General features: G+C 39.3%; 3 protein-coding genes and 1 pseudogene across 3 annotated transcripts; 2 read left to right on the forward strand and 2 right to left on the reverse strand.

Moving 5' to 3' along the window:
* Positions 1-1,421: 1,421 nt before the first annotated feature.
* Positions 1,422-4,170, forward strand: LOC116213781 (annexin D5-like). Its single transcript, XM_031548837.1, has 6 exons — positions 1,422-1,620; positions 2,417-2,562; positions 2,656-2,871; positions 3,222-3,437; positions 3,522-3,611; positions 3,760-4,170. Exons 1-6 carry the CDS (start codon positions 1,545-1,547, stop codon positions 3,961-3,963), a joined length of 948 nt encoding a protein of 315 aa, XP_031404697.1. The 5' UTR covers positions 1,422-1,544; the 3' UTR covers positions 3,964-4,170.
* A 1,071-nt stretch (positions 4,171-5,241) lies between these two features.
* LOC116213780 lies at positions 5,242-8,032 on the forward strand (annotated as a pseudogene).
* LOC116213782 (ADP,ATP carrier protein ER-ANT1) lies at positions 7,969-10,427 on the reverse strand. Its single transcript, XM_031548839.1, has 3 exons — positions 9,982-10,427; positions 8,883-9,254; positions 7,969-8,542 (listed from the first exon to the last, which is right to left on the reverse strand). The coding sequence occupies exons 1-3, from the start codon at positions 10,237-10,239 to the stop codon at positions 8,231-8,233; spliced, it is 942 nt and encodes a 313-aa protein (XP_031404699.1). The 5' UTR covers positions 10,240-10,427; the 3' UTR covers positions 7,969-8,230.
* Positions 10,428-11,910: 1,483 nt separating this feature from the next.
* On the reverse strand, positions 11,911-17,054 carry LOC116215615 (probable transcription factor KAN2). Its single transcript, XM_031551392.1, has 6 exons — positions 16,013-17,054; positions 15,800-15,876; positions 14,728-14,773; positions 13,848-14,001; positions 12,835-12,892; positions 11,911-12,363 (listed from the first exon to the last, which is right to left on the reverse strand). The coding sequence occupies exons 1-6, from the start codon at positions 16,761-16,763 to the stop codon at positions 12,277-12,279; spliced, it is 1,173 nt and encodes a 390-aa protein (XP_031407252.1). The 5' UTR covers positions 16,764-17,054; the 3' UTR covers positions 11,911-12,276.
* Positions 17,055-19,006: the final 1,952 nt, after the last annotated feature.

Below are 19,006 nucleotides of genomic sequence, written 5' to 3' on the forward strand. Positions count from 1 at the left end.
TATCAGCTCCTTATTCACAATTATATATATATATGATTTTCTCTTCTTCTTTTTTTTGTCTTTACCTAATTGGATTTGCAAGTTTAATATTAGTAGCACTTTTCTTTACGAAAAATTAGTAACACGAATAAATATACTCACACTTGCACAATAATATATTATTTCATAACATATGATATATGCTTATTTTTCTCTATAATAATACCCATGTGAAACTCCTATAAAACAAAGGAACATATAAGTTCGATTGTTGAGATCATAAAATATAATGTAACTAAAATTGATACTTAGATTAGTGTTTAAGTTTTTTTCTTACTAGGGTGCTTAAGTTTAATCAATTTCAGTTACCATTAAATAATGAACAAACATTGATATTTATATTTAAAAATTAAAAAACTTGAATGGAATTGTACGACAAATTATTTTTTATAGTTTACAACAATTTACATTAATTACCGTATAGATATGTTATAAAGTTCACGATTTTTCTATAAAAATTACCATTAACCATTTAAGTGTATTTATTCTCTAATTAATTTAATGATATAATCTTATCTTTTATAGTTCTTAAAAAAATAAAAAATAACAAAAGAAAAGGTAAGCCCGCAACGTAGTGCAGGTGCTCGCTCTAGTTACTTAGGGACAGCTCAACATCTTACTTCCAGCATAAAAAATCAAAGGAGAAAAACGATTTTTTTTTTTAATGAATAACGAGAAAAATGATTTACGGGAATGATACAATTTATTCGTTTACGGAAATTTAATTAGTGCTCTGTTAGATTGACAAGCTTTATTAAATTAGGTGACCTACTAATATCCAACCACTCTCTCTACTTTTCCCCTTAAAACAAATGAAGATTGATGCCGATGGAGTTGATATTTATATTAATTAAGAAAGCGGACTCGGATTGTTTGGTATGTCTATAATATATATATATCTATATAATACATGTAAAATAAAATTGATTGATATTTATTAAGAGGACTAGTTCAAAAATCGAGAATTGAGAATAATCTATATGCCTATATGCATCGTATTCTTCGAATGGACGAACTATCTGAAGGAATTTTAGCAAAAGCTTGAACATGTTCTTATCTTTCACTGACTTATCAACTGGGTATATGCGTCCTACTCTTCGAATGCACGAATTATCTGAAGGAATTTTAGCAAAAGCTTGAACACGTTCTTATCTTCCACTGACTTATCAATTGGGTAAGTATGACATCTTACTTATATCAAAATAAATTGACAATTAGCTTTGGCACTTTTAACATAAAAAGAAATTATATATATATATATATATATATTAAAAGAACAATACATTTAATTTGACGGGAGTCACATGAAATTTCATCTAATCTAATATACTTTAAGCCTGACTACGTTATACACCTAACGGGCAAGACCTTTCGTAACTGCCCCGCCTTTGTCTGGTTTATCCGATATACATATACATATACATATATAATTTCCATTCCTCTTTTCTCCCTGCAAAACCTTAACCACACGACTGGACAATTTAGGGTCAAAGGAAGCTCCGGAAATGGCGACTCTCACCGTACCACCGGTCCTCACCTCCCCTGCCGACGACGCCATGCAGCTCTACCGTGCTTTCAAGGGTCCTCTCTCTCTCTCTCTCTATATATATATATATATATATGTGTGTGTGTGTGTGTGTACCTTTTTGGTGGTTTCTTCAAGGCCACATTATGTTTGCTCAAACCGGGGGAGTGTAGTGTACTTTGCTTCAAATTTTGGATTTCTGCTTCCTATGTGGTTTCTGTTGCTTCCCAGATGTGTGAAATTGTTTAAATTTAATGGAAGGATGAGGTGGCGTGGTAAAAATGGAAACTTGGTTCAGTTGTCTCTCTGGGGTCTCGTTGTTTCCGACAGTTTCTTGATTGTCAGCTGAGGATAATTAGGAATCCTTAGATGAATGTTTGAGAAACTTGCTGCATGTCAATTTTGACCATGTGATTGTGGAATGGAATTAGGCATCACCCCAGGGGTGACTGAGGTTAGGTTCGGATACAAGCAAAGCGGGATAAATCTGTTTCGTGCTCGAGAAATCAGTGTTAAAGTTGTCACGCACTGTATTGGATCCTACATCAAGTTCTTTGGTCCACTTCGTTCTCGACTATATGATTTCATCCCTTGTTCTCTCTTGAATCGCAATCCCAGGGTTTACTCCTTCCCTTGTTACTTCCCTCGCAAATCTGCTGCTTATCTCATCTGTAGATAGTATGAATTCAGCCGTATCTCTTGATTTCGTTCCCATAAAATCTATATAGGTGATACAAGATCTGAGAATGAAACATGCCATTTCTTCACCAGATCTTTCCAAACATCAAATTTAATGTATTACTAGGAACCGTGATCATGAAAAGTGACACTGTTGTTTTGGAAATTTTCCAGGCCTTGGATGTGATACTGCCGCCGTAATCAATATTCTCGCCCACCGAGACGCCACACAACGCTCTCTCATCCAACAGGAGTACCAGAAAATATACTCCGAGGATCTTCTGAAGCGCTTAATTTCTGAACTCACTGGCAAACTTGAGGTCTCAAGCATAAACTCCTTCTGGTGATGATGAAAGGATCTATCTAAAGGAAATCATGTCTTTACTTATGCGTCTTGATTTTCTTTTCATCAGACGGCTGTTCTACTGTGGATGCATGACCCAGCAGGACGCGACGCGATAGTTGTGAGGCAGGCATTCACTCCCTCGGTAAATCTTCAAGCAGCCACAGAAGTGATCTGTTCCCGAACTCCAACACAAATACAGGTATTCAAGCAGCATTACTACTCGAGATTCGGGACTCATCTTGAGCACGACGTTGAATCCCATACCTCTGGGGACCACAAGAAAGTAAGATATCTTCAAGCAGCTCTCTCTTTTCGATTTGTTTATAGACACGCACACCATAGTAGAGATGGTACTTAACTCAAGTGCGCTCATGAAGCGTCTTTTATATGTTGTGAATGTATCACTGAGCCTTCATCTACGAGTTTAAGCTCTTAAATCAATTAGCAAGTGCTCAGTCCTCCAGAGTTTCCACAGAGTATCGAGTTCAAGTCTGCATAGCTCCATCCATACCCAATATGAGGGGAATGTTCAGTTAGTACAAGCAACCGTTTTCGAGACTCTGTCATTTTCTGATGTCATTAGCGAATTAGTATAGAGCCACTAATTTCTTCACTTTCGGACGCTCGTTTCAGCTCCTTCTTGCATATGTGACTATGCCTCGTTATGAAGGCATGGAAGTAGACAGAGCGACTGTTGAGATGGATGCGAAAGCTCTGTTCAAAGCAGGAGAGAAGAGGTTGGGGACTGATGAGAAGACTTTCATCCGAATCTTCAGTGAACGCAGCAGGGCACACATGGCTGCTGTAAGCGCTGCTTATTATAATATGTATGGGAATTCATTGAAGAAGGTAATGAGTTTCTCGACAGTACTCTTGAAATTTATCTGCTGCTCTTATTTTCCATGTAAAAATGACTGAAAGTTTTATTGTCAGGCAGTAAAGAAAGAAACATCGGGTTTCTTCGAACTTGGTCTGCTGACGATTGTCCGATGTGCGGAAAATCCCACTAAGTACTTCGCAAAGGTAAAATCTGGGCTTAGATCCATCAGAATTGAATTTTAAACATTAGAGGACGGGTCCTTCATTCTTGGGGAGCTTGTTACATTTTACATCATCGTTGTTTCCATGATTTCTCAAGGAAAACAATCACATTCTTGAAAATATTTCGCAGGTGCTGCACAAGGCAATGAGGGGTCTAGGAACGGATGACACGACTCTTATAAGGGTCATCGTGACGAGGACCGAGATAGACATGCAGTACATAAAAGCGGAGTACCTCAAGAAATACAGAAAGACGTTGAACGATGCGGTTCACTCGGAAACATCAGGACATTACAGGGCCTTTCTTCTGGCACTCCTCGGCCCTAACCATTAGGTCTCAAGGGCTCAGGTCGTAGGTTGTGTGAATAAAATTAGGTGACGCAGGACTGACGTAGTGTGTCTCTGGAACAGATTCGATTTCTTTAATGTGGTCTAGGCAGCGTCTTTTGTGTGCTTTAATATGTACATAGCTGGGCTGCTTCGATGATTTGCGCAGTGTGTGAAAACTGAAAATATTAAAGCACATCAATCATTTCTCAAATGAATCGGTATACCTAATGTACATAGTACAAGGTTTCGTATCCCTGCTGCTTCGATCTTGCCAATACGTATCTCCCGTGGAGAGCAGTCGGATTTGCAAACCATCTTCACAAATCCATTACCGATGGTCCTTTCACTTCAGGACTCTCTGTTGAGGCTCGAAACTGTACCTGTGCCTAAACGGAACCCTCTGGAGCTGATCGTAACTTGCGAGAACTCCAGCACCTGCCATCCCGAGAAACATATTTGCGGTGACTCCTCGGAAAAGAGCTCTGAAACCCTCGCCACACACAAAGTGAAGGGCGTTCATGTACTTAACTTGTTGTCCGACGCGAGCATCATTCAGGGCGTTCCTGTACTTAACTGGTTGTTCCGCGGAGAGCATCATTCTTTGACGGGTAGTGTCGAAGGGATATATGCAGACCCCAGAGAATGTGGTTATGCTTCATCTCAGGAAGAAACTCAGCCAAGAAGTTTCCCTGATTCTGAAAAATTGTCTGCCGCAGATTCAAGAAAGCAGTCAATGAAGAAAGCAAGAACACCGGGCAAATTAATTTGTGAAATTCCGAGACATCCTTGCCATACGGCCGGCCCGTAACAAATAACGACGACGATATTAATAAACCATGCCAAGCACACGTCCAGAACAGAAGCAATATGTGCTTATATCTGAAACTCTCAAGGACTATATGATGTGCTCAAACGTGTACATCTCGAATCCTTTCAGTTTCAGCCCGGTCATGAGAAGGAGGGAAAGAGACATAATTTTAAACAATAATAATAATAATGATGATGATTGATTTTTCTTTTATTTTTGTTATTTATCATTTTATTTTTATTCTATTTTATTTTGCCACATCACCATTGCTAACGGCCTTTATAGTTTGCAGATATTTTAAATTGTTTCAATTTCTTTTTTTGTATTGTATCACTGGGAGTAATTCACTCGTACTGTGTCAATCATCATGGAATTTACATAGACATAAGATTCCAGACGTTTGGATAACTCTCAAATTCAATTTCTTAAATGGGAATTATATTTATAAAATCTCAAAGATTTTAAGAAAATGGTAAATTTCTTGTGCAACATAATGAGAAAAGAGTGAACTGATAGGACCGTATATGATTCTCTCCGGGCATCTGACGCATTAAGTCTAAGCAGGACCAACGGTAACTGCCGCGCCTCTGTCTGTTTCGTCTCCATTCACTTCTCCAATTCTCTTTACTCCCTCCAAAACCTTGAACTTGACAACTGAATTTACCTTGGATCCAAGGAAGCTCCGATAATGGCGACTCTCGCCGTGCCTCCGGTCCTCACTTCCCCAGCCGACGATGCCATGCAGCTCTACCGTGCTTTCAAGGGTCCCCCCTCCCTCCCTCTCTCTCTCTCTCTCTCTCTCTCTGTATATATATGTCTTTGTGTGTGTGTTGTTGGTGTTGGTGTACCTTGCTTCAATTTTGGGTTTCTGCACCCTACGTGGTTTCTACGACACATCAAATATGTGGAATTGTTCCAATTTGATGGAAGGATGAGGAGGAAGGGCAAAAATGATAACTTTCTTCAACCGTCTCTCATGGGTCTCATCGTTCTTGATCATTTCTTGATGGTCAGCTGAGGATTAGGAATTCTCAGAAGAATGTTAGAGAAATTTACTGCATGTCAACTTTGGTCATGTGACTGTGGATCGGAATTAGGCATTGACCGCAGGGTTGACTGAGGTTAGCTTCTGGTCTAAGCATAGTGGGAACACTCCATTTTCGTGCTGCTGCGTAGATTCCTGGATTAAGTTCTTGCATCTGTTAGGTTCTCGACTGTACCATTGCACCCTCTTGTTTGCTCTTGAACCGAAATCCTTGGGTTCATTCCTTGGTTATGGCCCTCGCAAATCTTGCTGCTTATCTCATCCGCAGATTGTAAAAATTCATCCCTTCTGTGTATTTTAGATATAAATTTTCTCATATTTCTTGATTTTAATTCCGCACGATCTATGTTGGTGATACAAAATCCGGGAATGGGACGCCTGTTTCTGTGTCAGAACCTTTCGGAACAGCAAATTTAATGTATTACTAGGAACCTTAATACGTGAAAAGTGATGTTCTTGTTTTGGAAATTCCCAGGCCTTGGGTGTGATACTGCTGCCGTGATCAATATTCTCGCCCACCGGGACGCCACACAACGCTCTCTCATCCAACAGGAGTACCACAAGATATACGCTGAGGATCTTCTTAAGCGCTTAGCTTCTGAACTCAGTGGCAAACTCGAGGTTTCAATCATGAATTCCTTCCCGAGTTTATGTTCTGATGAGAGGATCTACCTAATGGTAATTATTGCTTGCTTACATATCCTGATTTTTCATCAGACGGCTGTTCTGCTTTGGATGCACGACCCAGCGGGACGCGATGCGATAACCGTGAGGCAGGCATTCACTGCAAGCGTGGTAAATCTTCGAGCGGCCACAGAAGTCATCTGTTCCCGAACTCCATCACAAATACAGGTATTCAAGCAGCATTACTACTCCAAATTCGGGGTTCATCTTGAGCACGACATTGAATCCTACACCAATGAAGACCTCAGGAAAGTAAGATATCTCTCTCGTATGATTTTCATTTCATTTTTATACACACATGCTGTAGTAGAGTTGGTACTCAAATGTGTTGAAGCATCTTTTATATGTCAAGTAATGAATATATCACTGAGCCTTGAACTACAAGTTTCAATAAGCTTCTAAATCAATTAGCAAGTGCTCAGTCCTCCAGAGTTTCCACATAGTATTCAGGTTCAAGTCTGCGTAGCTCCATTCATACCTGATGCAAGGGGAGTTTTTAAGTAAATATAAGCTTTTCGAAATTCTGTTATTTCTTGACGTCATCGCGAATTATGTATGGAGCCGCTAATTTGTTCACTTTCAATCACTTGTTCCAGCTCCTTCTTGCATATGTGACAGTGCCTCGTTATGAAGGCGTGGAAGTAGACAGAATGACTGTTGAGATGGACGCGAAAGCTCTGTTCAAAGCAGGAGAGAAGAAGTTGGGGACTGACGAGAAGACTTTCATCCGAATCTTCAGTGAGCGGAGCAGGGCGCACATGGCTGCTGTTAGCTCTGCTTACTATAATATGTATGGGAATTCATTGAAGAAGGTAATGAGTTTTTTGACATTATTGAAATTTCTCTTCTTTTTATTTTACCATGTAAATATGACTGAAAGTTGTGATATCAGGCAATTAAGAAAGAAACATCAAGTTATTTTGAACTTGGTCTGCTGACGATCATCCAATGCTCGGAAAATCCCGCTAAGTACTTTGCAAAGGTAAAATCTGGGCATTGATCCATTGGAATTGAATTCAAAACATAAGAGGACACATCCTTCTTTCTTAAGGAAAACCATCACATCTCTCGAAAATATTCCGCAGGTGCTGCACAAGGCAATGAAAGGGTCTTGGAACGGATGACACGACTCTTTTAAGGGTCATTGTGACAAGGACCGAGATAGACATGCAGTACATAAAAGCGGAGTACCTCAAAAAATACAAAAACACGTTGAACGATGCGGTTCACTCGGAAACATCAGGACATTACCGTACCTTTCTTCTGGCACTCCTCGGCCCCAACCATTAGGTTTCACGGGCTTCAGTCATCGGTTGCATGAATAAAATCAGTTGATGTAAAGACTGATGTAGCGTGTCTCTAATATAGGTTCTGTTTTCTTTAATGTGGTTTAGGCAGTGTCTTTTGTGTGCTTTAATATGTACACATAGCTGGGTTGCTTCGATGATTTGTGCAAGTGTGAAAACCGAAAATATTGAAGCACATTGACCATTTCTCAAATGAATCAATATACATAATGTACAAGGTTGCCCAGTATAAGGGGATAAATTGTCTGTACAGTTGAACAGGCAACCGGTGTGTCAACGTCATCTTTGCCACATCTTCCCATCTTTTTTCGTTGCAATACTCATATTCTCCTATTTCCATTGCTTCGATCTTTTGCTGGTATGTATCTCCTGTGGAGGCTAGTCGGTTTCGCCAACCATTTTCACAAATCCAATTCCAATGGTACTTTCACTTCAGGACTCTCTGTTGAGGCTCGAAACTGTACTCATGCCTAAATGCAACCCTCTGGAGCTGATCATAACCAGCGAGAACTCCAGCACCCGCCATCCCTAGAAGCATATTCGCAGTGACTCCTCGGAAAAGAGCTCTGAAGCCCTCGAGACGCACAATCTCCTGAAACGCGTGAAGGGCGTTCCTGTACTTAACTGGTTGTCCCGACGTGAGCATCATTCTTCGACGGAGAGTGTCAAAGGGATAAGCACAGACCCCAGAGAATGTGGTTATGCTCCACCCCAGGAAGAAACTCGCCAGGAAATTCCCCTGATTCAGAAGAAAAAAAGGTTTCCTTAGACTACTATTCGGATTTGGAATACCTTCCTTTCCCCTTTATGGCGCACAACTGAAAAATGAACTCGAATTGATTTCACTTAAACGGATAAATTGACTAGCATCCATGTATTTCTTCTAACCAGCAGCCTAGCCGTTCATGTTAATCATTGATATAATACTATAAGGACAATAACAATCCCACTGAAGCAAGCATTTGTCATGGATGATCGTTTTCGTTTTCTTGAAAAACATACTTAAAGGGTAGTAGCTAATTTTTCAAACAGGGTTGTGTATGCATATATGTGACCCGGGGGAGGAGGGAAGTGCAAACCTCAAAAGACCCGACCAAAATGATGGGCTTCATGGTGTCATAAAATCCGAAATACATTCCTCGATACAAAGTGATTCCAATAATTGAAGCCCCAAATCCTCGGTACAGTCCAGCCACACCATCACTGGACAAGGTCTTACTGTAAACATCAACCAGTCCCTTGAACTGCCGCTGACCTGTTACCCGGCACTCTCTAGCATCAGTTCCAAGTCTTGTTCGAGCATAATCTAGATGGTATAGTAACAGAGATGTAGTTGCTCCTGCAGCACTCCCAGAGGCAACATTCCCCAAAAACCACTTCAGGTATCCGTCTCTCTCCTTTGAGCGCCCAATGAAGCTCTTGAAGTAACCTTTGAAAGCAAAGTTGAAGGCCTAAGAACAGCAAAATCTGAGTCAAAGAACTGCATTAGGCTTGCCGTTCATTCAGATAACTTGTTCCTCTGAACACTATGAAGCAAAACTTTGCATTTAAAGATACTGTAAATTGAAAGGGCGCAAGGCTTAACAATAGCGTTTCAGAGCGATAAGTGGCAACAAAAAATTAAATATGTGCAATAGCAAGAAACATCAGGCAAAAAGTTCTGAACTATGGATTAAATGCAAATCTAGTGCATTGCCAGTTGCAGACTCATCTAAGGAGGACTGACATGTGACTGAACAATAGATATGAACAGCCCAAGGATGATCAGCTCATTGTCTGCTGCTGATTCATGAAAGCAGTCGATGAAGAAAGCGAGAACATAGGCAATCTACGAAATTCCAAGACGTCAATAGCCACACCAAATACACATCCAGGACTATTGACATCTGAAACTCTCAAGGACTATGACATGTGCATCAGGTATACATCTCGAATGCTTTCAGCCTGGTCACGAGAATATCGATATGAAGCAAAAGCCTCAGAACCCGAATCAAATACAACAAACACATGCTCCCTTGGAAAGATAAAATCCTAGTACATTATCTGAGATAACTATCATCATGCTCGCAGAGGGGCTCGTCCTAGAAGACCATGATTCCCATGTAACGCAGCACACCGACCGCATTCCCAAGATTTGACTTTGAACATCGGAACCTCGAATTTGACACGAAACCTCACCTGGGTAGGAAAGTACCGGATGACATTGGCCTGGTTTCCCCTCCAAAACGACAGCAGACCGTCCTCCCTGAGGACCCTCTTGAAGCAGTCGGCGAGACCACCGTAGGGCCGCTGGAGCTGACCCCTCTTGACCATCTCCCCCTGGTTCTGCAGCAGCAGCTTCACCCTCTCGATGGGCGCCACCGCGGTCTTCGACACCAACGCCGCCGCCCCGCCCATGGCGAAATCCATCGAGAACTTCTCCGACTTCGTCGCCATTGAAACCTCCAGCTCCTCCCCCTCTCTCTCCGCCCTTCTTCAATTCACTGCCACAGCATCACCCGATTGATATTTCCCCCCCTCTTTCGCGCATGCTAAGGAATCTTTTCTAATTTACAAGGAATCTCGTCCGATCTTCAATGATAGATTCATAGGTCTCTGTCGTTCGCTTGTCGTTTACTTGATTTGTTCTCTTCCAGATTGTGGTGGCGGTTGGGTCCTGAAATTTAAGGAAAACTAGACGAAATTACTAACGGATAATAACCTCGTACGAGTCGTATTTACCATGGGCCTGGTTGTTGCCCATGGGCCTAAATGGTCCATCTCTAGGCCCAAGTTCTTGGGCCTCCTCTCTGAGTCCTGGGCTTCACCTGGGATTTCTCTTCTCGCAAAAGATGATTCATCATCAGCAAAATGATCGAGGTGAGAAAGAGAGTGCACTGCAGCGCGATAAGCTCTCATCTGGAACGAAGGGTTTCCGGGTTCGGTTCTCATCATTGGATCTGTCCATATATCTTTATTTCCTTTCCTCTATTCATTTACTGGACTTGTAAATCTCTCTTGTAATTGAACAAACACGTATTATCATCATAGAGATTAAACACGATTGACTTACGTCATGCCCCTCTTGATCATCTTCCCCGACCAATCCTAGCACCAACTGGACTCCGGAAGAGGATTCGGCAGGCTAGATTATCCCATGATACAAGAGTTGATAATCATTTTTGAGAATGAACTGCGATCATCTTTAAAAGGAAATCACGGCATTTGTATGGAAAAATATAAATTTTTATCACACTACGTTCCAACTCGTGGAGTTTGGGAGCTAAAAGCTATTATTTGTGTTTGTTCTTTGGCCATAAAAACTGCTATATTTGTGTAAGAATGATCCGTTCACCTCTCTTTACTGTATAAACAAATCCGATTACCGAAACACGAAAAAGTGATACCTTAAATCCGAAGTAACTAATCTTTGTTCAATGATTGTCAGTTCAATAAATCAAATACAAACCAATAAGAATTCATGGATGTTATATGGGAAAAAGGGTCATCATGGTAAAATGTTCTCCTTTGTGATGTCAACATCATGGCAAAATTAGGTGCTTTATGCAGGATTTGTGCTTCCAACGTGGGGTGCTTGTGGGATGTAAAATCAACAAATATTCCACATTTCTCTTTATTCCTTTTCTTCTTGCCTTTATTATTATTATTTTTTATTTTTTATTTTTTATTTTTTTTGGTTCTCTTTGAGTGCACTGCATCAACATCAAACTTCTAATCAGAAAAAAGAAAGAAATTAACTGCTATAGGCAACAACAAAGAAGATCACAAAAGTCTTTGCTAGCTTTCCCACAGCTTTTTCCATCTCCAATTGTACATGGCCCAACCAAAAGAGGCCAAAGGAAAATTAAAAAGGAGAACAATCGATGTACGAGATTATGCTCCGATTCAGATAACATTAACAAATTGCGTTATAGGCATATATGAATCCGTTCTTATGCACATGGGCGGCGGACGAACGCATTAATAATTTCTTTTGACGCCGGTTCGGTTGGCTAGGTAGAGTGTTCATCTTTGAACTAGTTTAGTTTCTTGAAGATTGACATAGATGACTTTTGAAGAGGGGGAGAGGGTATACATTTTGGCAAGTCAAAAACCGAATCAAACACGTATAATAAATATCTCGGATAAGACAATGAAATAATTGTCGAAGAGGATCGGTTGTTTACTTTGTGGCTCTTGCTTCAGTTACTTGCAATTCCAGCCAACAACTTTCGAATCAGCTGAAAGAGAGAAAGCTTAGATAGGCCGAAATGATTATACACAGAATGAACGAAACATATCACTACTCCTGCCTCCTCCTCCTCCTCCTCCTCCTCTTCTTCTTCTTCTTCTTCTTTGATTTGTAATTCTCCATTTTCTCTCAATACAACTCTCAAAACCCAAACCATATACGTAAATAATGGAGAACAATATATATGGGTTTACAACCATGCATCATTATCGATCGCAACAGTTAGCGTTCCAGTCCAATCTTCATAAGCTAAACTCCAAGCTAGGTCCGCTACCGATGCCCCGATTTGACCCCCCAATGAATTTCGGTTGATGAAAGCTGTCATCTTCCTGCAAAGTATATATCAGCATCAAACACTAGTTTACAAGTTGCACTTTGTAACATTTTCTTGCATCACCGTTCCCTCTTTCAGTTGAAAAGCAAAGATCGCTAAAGCTTTCGGCAATTGTAAAATAAAGGCAAGTTGCTATATCAGTGTGCATATTGTTCATCTGGCATTTGACTCCATGCATGGTGTGTACCTAGTCAAACCATAGCAGACTTTTATGTGTAATTATGTCCTATCGAAGCAACCATTTGATCCTGCAGTAACTAAATCAATCGCAGTATTATAATAGCATTGATTATTTAACTCTAACCCGCACGATCGGTATTTGAATTATATATGAACCTTTTACACTTTACACATGACAAACTGAATGGACATTAAATTATTCCTCCTTCCTCCAGAGGAATCTTAATGATGATTCAAAACTTTATTTACGTCTTTGAAAACAAAAGGTCAGTTTGAGGATTCTAACCTCCGATTGCCTTAGCGAAGTTAGGGTTTCTGCTCGAAGCTTCATAGGATCTCCTTCCCTGCAGCAATAACTTCAATCGGTTAATCATAGTTTTCCATTTAGGTCACCGAAATGTTTCGCAATCGCCACAGAATGTATATATGCATGTTATATATATATATATATACGTACTTGTTCTTAATTGCGTCTAATCCTAATATTAAGACAACCAAATGGAACATTTTCTTTTCTGTCGACGAGCAACTTCCTATAGAGTCACCACTTAAAATACTCGACAGCTGAGTATATGACAAATTATCTTTAAATGAATGAGAAACATGATGTCATCTCTACAGACAGTATCCTTGTCAAGTTCGATCTATCTTCATTAGTATTGACTACAAACCGAAGCTGAAATGTGATAAAAGCACTCGTCGTTTGCTAAAATTTCAATCATCTAGCTGTATGTCCCAACTATCTGTAATTTTCCTCAAAAGAAACTATGCAGCTAATGTCTATATTGATGTGTCAAAAGATTCATCAGAAGTAAAAAAGAGACCTTGTGAAAAGCAAAAGCTGCACAAAGAAATCATTCATTAATTATAAATTTCAAGTTTCAAAGAAAGACATGCAATGCTCAAAAAGAACAAAAGCAAGCGTAGCCAGTTTTCATATCGAAGACAGATATTCAAGCAAGGCAGCAATGACCAGAAAAATGCAAACACTATAGGAAACAAATTTGAGGAAGAGCGCAAAGCATTCATTGACAATGTGCCAGAAAATTAGAAGATTTTTAGCAGACAAATCCCGATTATTTAAGATAAGTGATCAACTGCTTGCTTGAGACGCGATTGCAAAGTGTTAATAATTAATGATCAACTGCTTGCTTGAGACGCGATTGCAAAGTGTTAATAATTAATGATCAACTGCTAGCTCGAGAAAGTCTTTAATTTATACGACAAAAACCAAGCAAACTTGCACCACCAAATAAAAGCTCGGATGCTGGAAACTAAAGGTGGATATTATTTTCTTACCTAGAAGAGTTGCTCCACATGTTCACAGAAGAGTAGCCTGTATTATTATGTTCCAAAGATCCATTCGAAGCTCCCCTTTGGTTGGGCAAAGAGTAGGTCCCATTTGGCGGAACTGATTTCGCTGGCGGAAGAAAATCATCATCTCCAGATCCATCTGATGAATGATTCATAGCAATGACGTTTATATAACAGAGTTCCAACGCAATGTGCATCTGAAGGTGATTGATTATACTAAGGTAGTAATATTATCGTTACTATATCCACAAGATGGAATATCAAGAATCTAGATCTAGCAGGTAGTAATATTAACGTTATGATCTTCAAAATGTTTTAGCGATGAAAATTTTCATCATGTACCTCTTCTACCAAACTCCAAAAGGCCTTTTAATTAACCTTTGGTAAAACTGTTGACGTCTAATATTACGCTGAACTGTACACGGGTACATGATGACATCCGATATATGCTAAACTATGAGTACTATGTCGTATTAAACTGACTTTTTCCATTCCTTTTTCTTTTACATATAGTTCTAATCTGCGTAGTATTGTAGGTCGTCGGGTATATAATTATAATGTATGGTTATCTGGTCAAGCATTGATTAATGGTTTGTACGTAAAGAGGGAAAAGAAAGAGAGAGAGAGAGAGAGAGAGAGAGAGAGAGAGAGAGAGAGAGAGAGAGAGAGAGAGAGATACACCAAAATTCAAGAAACACACAGTGACAAGTTCCAAACCCCATGTGTTATGTAATACTAGCTAGCTGAGGTGCACTACTTTTAGAATTATTAAATTACATACATATAATATATATATCTATGTGTGTATGTGTGTGCATATATGCATGTAGCTAGCTGAAGACAAAAACAATACGAATTATTTTACCTGAGGAAGCAGCTGCTTTGTCTGTATTCTTAACAGTCCTATACATCTGAAAAGAGCAAAAATGGGACAAAGTTGAATTAATATAATATACACACACATATATATGTATATATGAATGGATGAAAGAACAGTGAAAAGAAAGAGAACAGACAAGAGACAGAGATCAATTAATTATTACATATAAAAGAAAATAATCTAAAAAAATGAATGGTGATAATAATAATAGAAAAATGGCAATGGCTCCAGTCAAGGAAGATCTAATCAGATGCTTCTTCTCTTTCTTGGGGATTTTTTCTTGGTTTGTTTAATAAACCCACAAGGTTTGATGTTTGGTAAGGTCAGTAATTGCTTCTATTATTGAGAAATGATGGCTACTTTTAATTCTTTAAATATATTTATTTATTTATTTATTTATTTATTTTAGTTTAGCTCTCAATCAATTCTCCATCTCTGAAAAAAAAGTAGAAGTTGTCCTGTTTGTTTCAGTAGAGAAGACCTCAGAGAAGGACTGACTGTCTCTCTCTCTCTCTCTCTCTCAGCTGTTCAATTCACTACTGCCTAATTCATCGACCCCCGTGCCACTCGGATGGATGATCAGACCCACTGTGTGTATGTCTCTCTAACATGAAAAGTTTCATATAAATAAATTTCAAAAATTATCAATATGTAATTTGGGCATGAAAATATATGCAAACTCAATATTTACTTGCAAAAACCTATGATTGTGGATCATATGATTGTGAAACCGGTACAAGATCTTAAGTACCGATCTATCAGCGATATGGATATAATTAATCGCATACTTTGTTCTATATTTATATGAATATGTTAGGTGCTAACTGAATAAATGAGAAATTCTTGATATTATAGATGTAGCATTCGAGGATTGAACTACATTGAACTATCTGAACCTCTGCTTCTATATATTGTCTACTCTACCAGAAAATATCAAAGAAAAAACAATATAATTTTGGATTAGATGATAATGAGATGGGATTGCATTGAGGATATTTATACACACAAATATATGTGTATATATTTATATATATGAACTGTGATTTAGTAATAGTACCTGTAAGTGGCTCTTAACATGAGCAAGCGTTAGATCTTTAACGTCCATTAGCTCCAACACTGATTTTGGGGTGGCCCCTAAAACCAAATGAAAGAAATTAAATCGAAACCGAGAGCTCTAAAAAAGAAAAAAAATGAAATAAAATTGAATTGTGTTGAAATATCGATTCCATTGCCCACACAATAGATTGAAGAAAGGGAATCAGTAGCTTACTTTCATGCCCTCCGAGGAGCTCGACCGCATGAACAAAGCGAGCATGGAGAGAAGTCGTCCACCGCATTCTTGGAGCTCTCATATTCCTCCTGTTGTTCTGCGGTTTCGGCATGAATTTTAATCGACTATTGCTCGAGAAATCCAGATTCCCTCCACCCCCGTAGTATTGCAACTGCTGCTGGGATTTGATGATATTCTCCATCAGCCGCATCCCGTTTCCGAGCCTTGGACCAGTAGTAGGGTTAGCAAAAGCCGGGTAAGCCTTTGGGAAGTAGCCGTTATAATCTGCCGGCGATGGAGGCGAAAAGGGAAACCAAGTGTTGCTGCACGAGGCGGTGTTGTTGCTATTGTACACGGGTGTCCCGATGATGGGTTGCAATTTATCTGAGACGCCCAGGAGAGAATCAATCCCGTGGCGGCTCATATTCCTCTTCTTGAAGAAGCCATCGATGTCGTGCTCTTCCGACGATCTCCAAGGGCTCTCCGCCTCCAAGTGGCTTGAGGGAAAGCTGTTGCTGGCTAAGGAGAGCTCAGTGTCAGCCTCCTTGACAGTGGAGCCATCACTGTGGGGTGATTTTAGGGCACAGCCATTGAGGGAGTCAAATCGGCCCCAGATGTCGAAATTGGTCGAGGAGTCCCTCTCGGTGGAGGTCGAGGACGGGGCGCTGTTCGGAGGGCTTATGTGGAGGGAGAGATCTGGGATGGGGATCGTATCCGTGAAGCGCTCCCGAAAGTTCCCTCCCCTCAACATTTTCCCTAACAACTTGGGTACCTGGAGCTAGCACTTTCGAGCAGCGATCGAGCTCGGGTTATTTTTTTTCTCAAGAGTGTGGCTGGATGGATTGCTGGGAATAAAGTGTGCAAAATGAGCTTGAATGAAATGGAAAAGGAAGAGAGACTTTTCTATTATAGCCTCTTCAAGAAAGAAGAGAGAGAGAGAGAGGAGTTTGGTTTTTCAAAGAGACAATGGAGGAAAAGGGCAACTAAAGGGTCTGGGTGAGAGGGAGGGGGAAGGGGGAAGAATGAAGGATTTACCATTACAAATGCCTCGAGAGTATATAAAGGAAAATGACACTCCATCTCTCTCTCTCTCTTTCTTTCTTTCTCTCTCTCTCGCTCTCTACATCACATAAAGGACACAGATAGAGAGAGAGTGTGTGTGTAATATTTTTAGAGAGTCAAAACGACACGCAAAACACAGCAAAGTCAGTCAGGGGGGGGAGGGGGCAAGTTGATGATGGGATGATGATAATACTTTTTCTCTCCGGAAGCAACGGGGTAAATGTTTTACGTTTACCTTGGCTGCTGCTGTATATATAACATGTGTTACGAGTGAATGATGATATAATGATGATGAAAAATTAAGCAATAATTAATGAGTGGGACAAGGAATGAATTTCAGTGCAGCAATATGCATTAGTACATCTTCATATGAACAACTTTTAGAATTCATATATTATTTATAGAATCTTTACAGTTTAAATATGAATTTAGACTTGAAGAAAATAGATCACGTTTACACAGATAAATAATACTTTAAAGAGCCATGATAAAAGAGAAATCACTCAACTTTATCAAAAAAAATTATTATGAATCTTGTTGTCTCTCTCTCTTTTTTTTTTTTGGTGATAACCTTATTCTCTCTTTTCTTTTTTTGGGTGAATAATCTTGATCTCTCTTCAATAGTACTCATAGGCCTACAAAGCTTAAATAGAATTCCTACTTCGACCTAATTAAAATAAAGTCAATTTCAGAAATCATAATCCTATATATTCCTAAAAGATATCTCCTAAATATCTTCCTATATGAATATAATATATCGACCTAATTAAAATTCTAACAAATGTTGATTTACAGATCAAGCCATTTCATTTTTCTTTACACGTCACGAGAAATCTATCCCTGATTTATCCAAAATATACTTACTTTGTCTTGAACTTCTTGGATTGTATACAATTTAGACTTCCTCATGTCAAACCCAATCCTTTTTCTTTTTCTTTTTCCTTTTTACTAGAGTTATGAACCTCCTTGATTAGTAGTTAAAAGAAAACAGTATATAAAATACAACTCATTTGATACTATTGTGCTTGTAGCAAGGATCTGAGAGTAGTTTTAAGTGCCTCTTAGACTTGTTTGAGAATTTAATTACACGATACACGCTTCGCCTTATGCATGCCATGAAATTTCTTGAGCTCACTATAGCTATGCGGAATGCCTGAGCATATACAACTTACAAGTAAAGATACACTCTACTCTAAACGTAACAACGTATGTCAGCTAAGAATATGATGAGTTATGGTGCGGTTTAAATTGTATAGTGGTTTCCATGCAATCATAAGTATATGTATACCCTAAACCTTATTTCCCTGAGATTGTAGCTCAGTTGGTCAGAGCACCGCCCTGTCAAGGCAAAAGTTGCGGGTGCGAGCCCTGCCAGTCCTGACTACCTGTTGTCCCCCTTGCTTGGCCCTTCCTCTGAGTGATTTGTTGTGTAACAAGTGCATAATGTCCATTGGAATATCAATGTATTTTATCATCAACTTTGTGAATTAATTCCTAAAACTGCATCTTTGATGCACTTGCTAGTACTAGTAGTAGTCATCTGAGAATTCTTGATTAGCTAGTTGTAAACAGCCCCAGGACTAAGGAACAAAAGGTAATCCCAAACCTACACCGAGATATTGATAGTGATTCTCAAATATCAAAGAACAAAATGTGATACGATAAGGTAGAATACAATAGAAACAAAGACATAGGGAACCAAGGGGTTACCATACTCTTAACAGTCACATGTGGCAATATATTATCTATCCGCAATACAAAATTACAAAGAGGATATAGAAACCTCATGAATATTTGAATTAACATCAATTGATTCAACGTGTTACCAGAAATTTTCACTCATTTCTGTTAAATTCTTTTACATTTGCTCTACGAGACATTTCAGATTGCTCAATAACTACTGAGGACAATAATGATGAAGTGACCCATAGG

This window comes from Punica granatum, chromosome 7 (assembly GCF_007655135.1).
Source record: "Punica granatum isolate Tunisia-2019 chromosome 7, ASM765513v2, whole genome shotgun sequence".
NCBI classification, from domain to species: domain Eukaryota; kingdom Viridiplantae; phylum Streptophyta; class Magnoliopsida; order Myrtales; family Lythraceae; genus Punica; species Punica granatum.

Bases quoted from the DNA above. Each gene is read 5' to 3' on its own strand.
- LOC116213781 (XM_031548837.1), top strand. From the start codon at position 1,545: ATGGCGACTCTCACCGTACCACCGGTCCTCACCTCCCCTGCCGACGAC. The intron at 1,621-2,416 runs GTCCTCTCTCTC...GAAATTTTCCAG, and splicing joins GCTCTACCGTGCTTTCAAGG to GCCTTGGATGTGATACTGCC. The intron at 3,438-3,521 runs GTAATGAGTTTC...TTTTATTGTCAG, and splicing joins ATGGGAATTCATTGAAGAAG to GCAGTAAAGAAAGAAACATC.
- LOC116213782 (XM_031548839.1), bottom strand. From the start codon at position 10,239: ATGGCGACGAAGTCGGAGAAGTTCTCGATGGATTTCGCCATGGGCGGG. The intron at 9,255-9,981 runs GTGAGGTTTCGT...TGCTGTTCTTAG, and splicing joins TCCGGTACTTTCCTACCCAG to GCCTTCAACTTTGCTTTCAA. The intron at 8,543-8,882 runs GTTTGCACTTCC...CTTCTGAATCAG, and splicing joins TTTTGGTCGGGTCTTTTGAG to GGGAATTTCCTGGCGAGTTT.
- LOC116215615 (XM_031551392.1), bottom strand. From the start codon at position 16,763: ATGTTGAGGGGAGGGAACTTTCGGGAGCGCTTCACGGATACGATCCCC. The intron at 14,002-14,727 runs GTAAAATAATTC...ATCATTCATCAG, and splicing joins CAAAGCAGCTGCTTCCTCAG to ATGGATCTGGAGATGATGAT. The intron at 12,364-12,834 runs GTTAGAATCCTC...TATACTTTGCAG, and splicing joins CTTCGCTAAGGCAATCGGAG to GAAGATGACAGCTTTCATCA.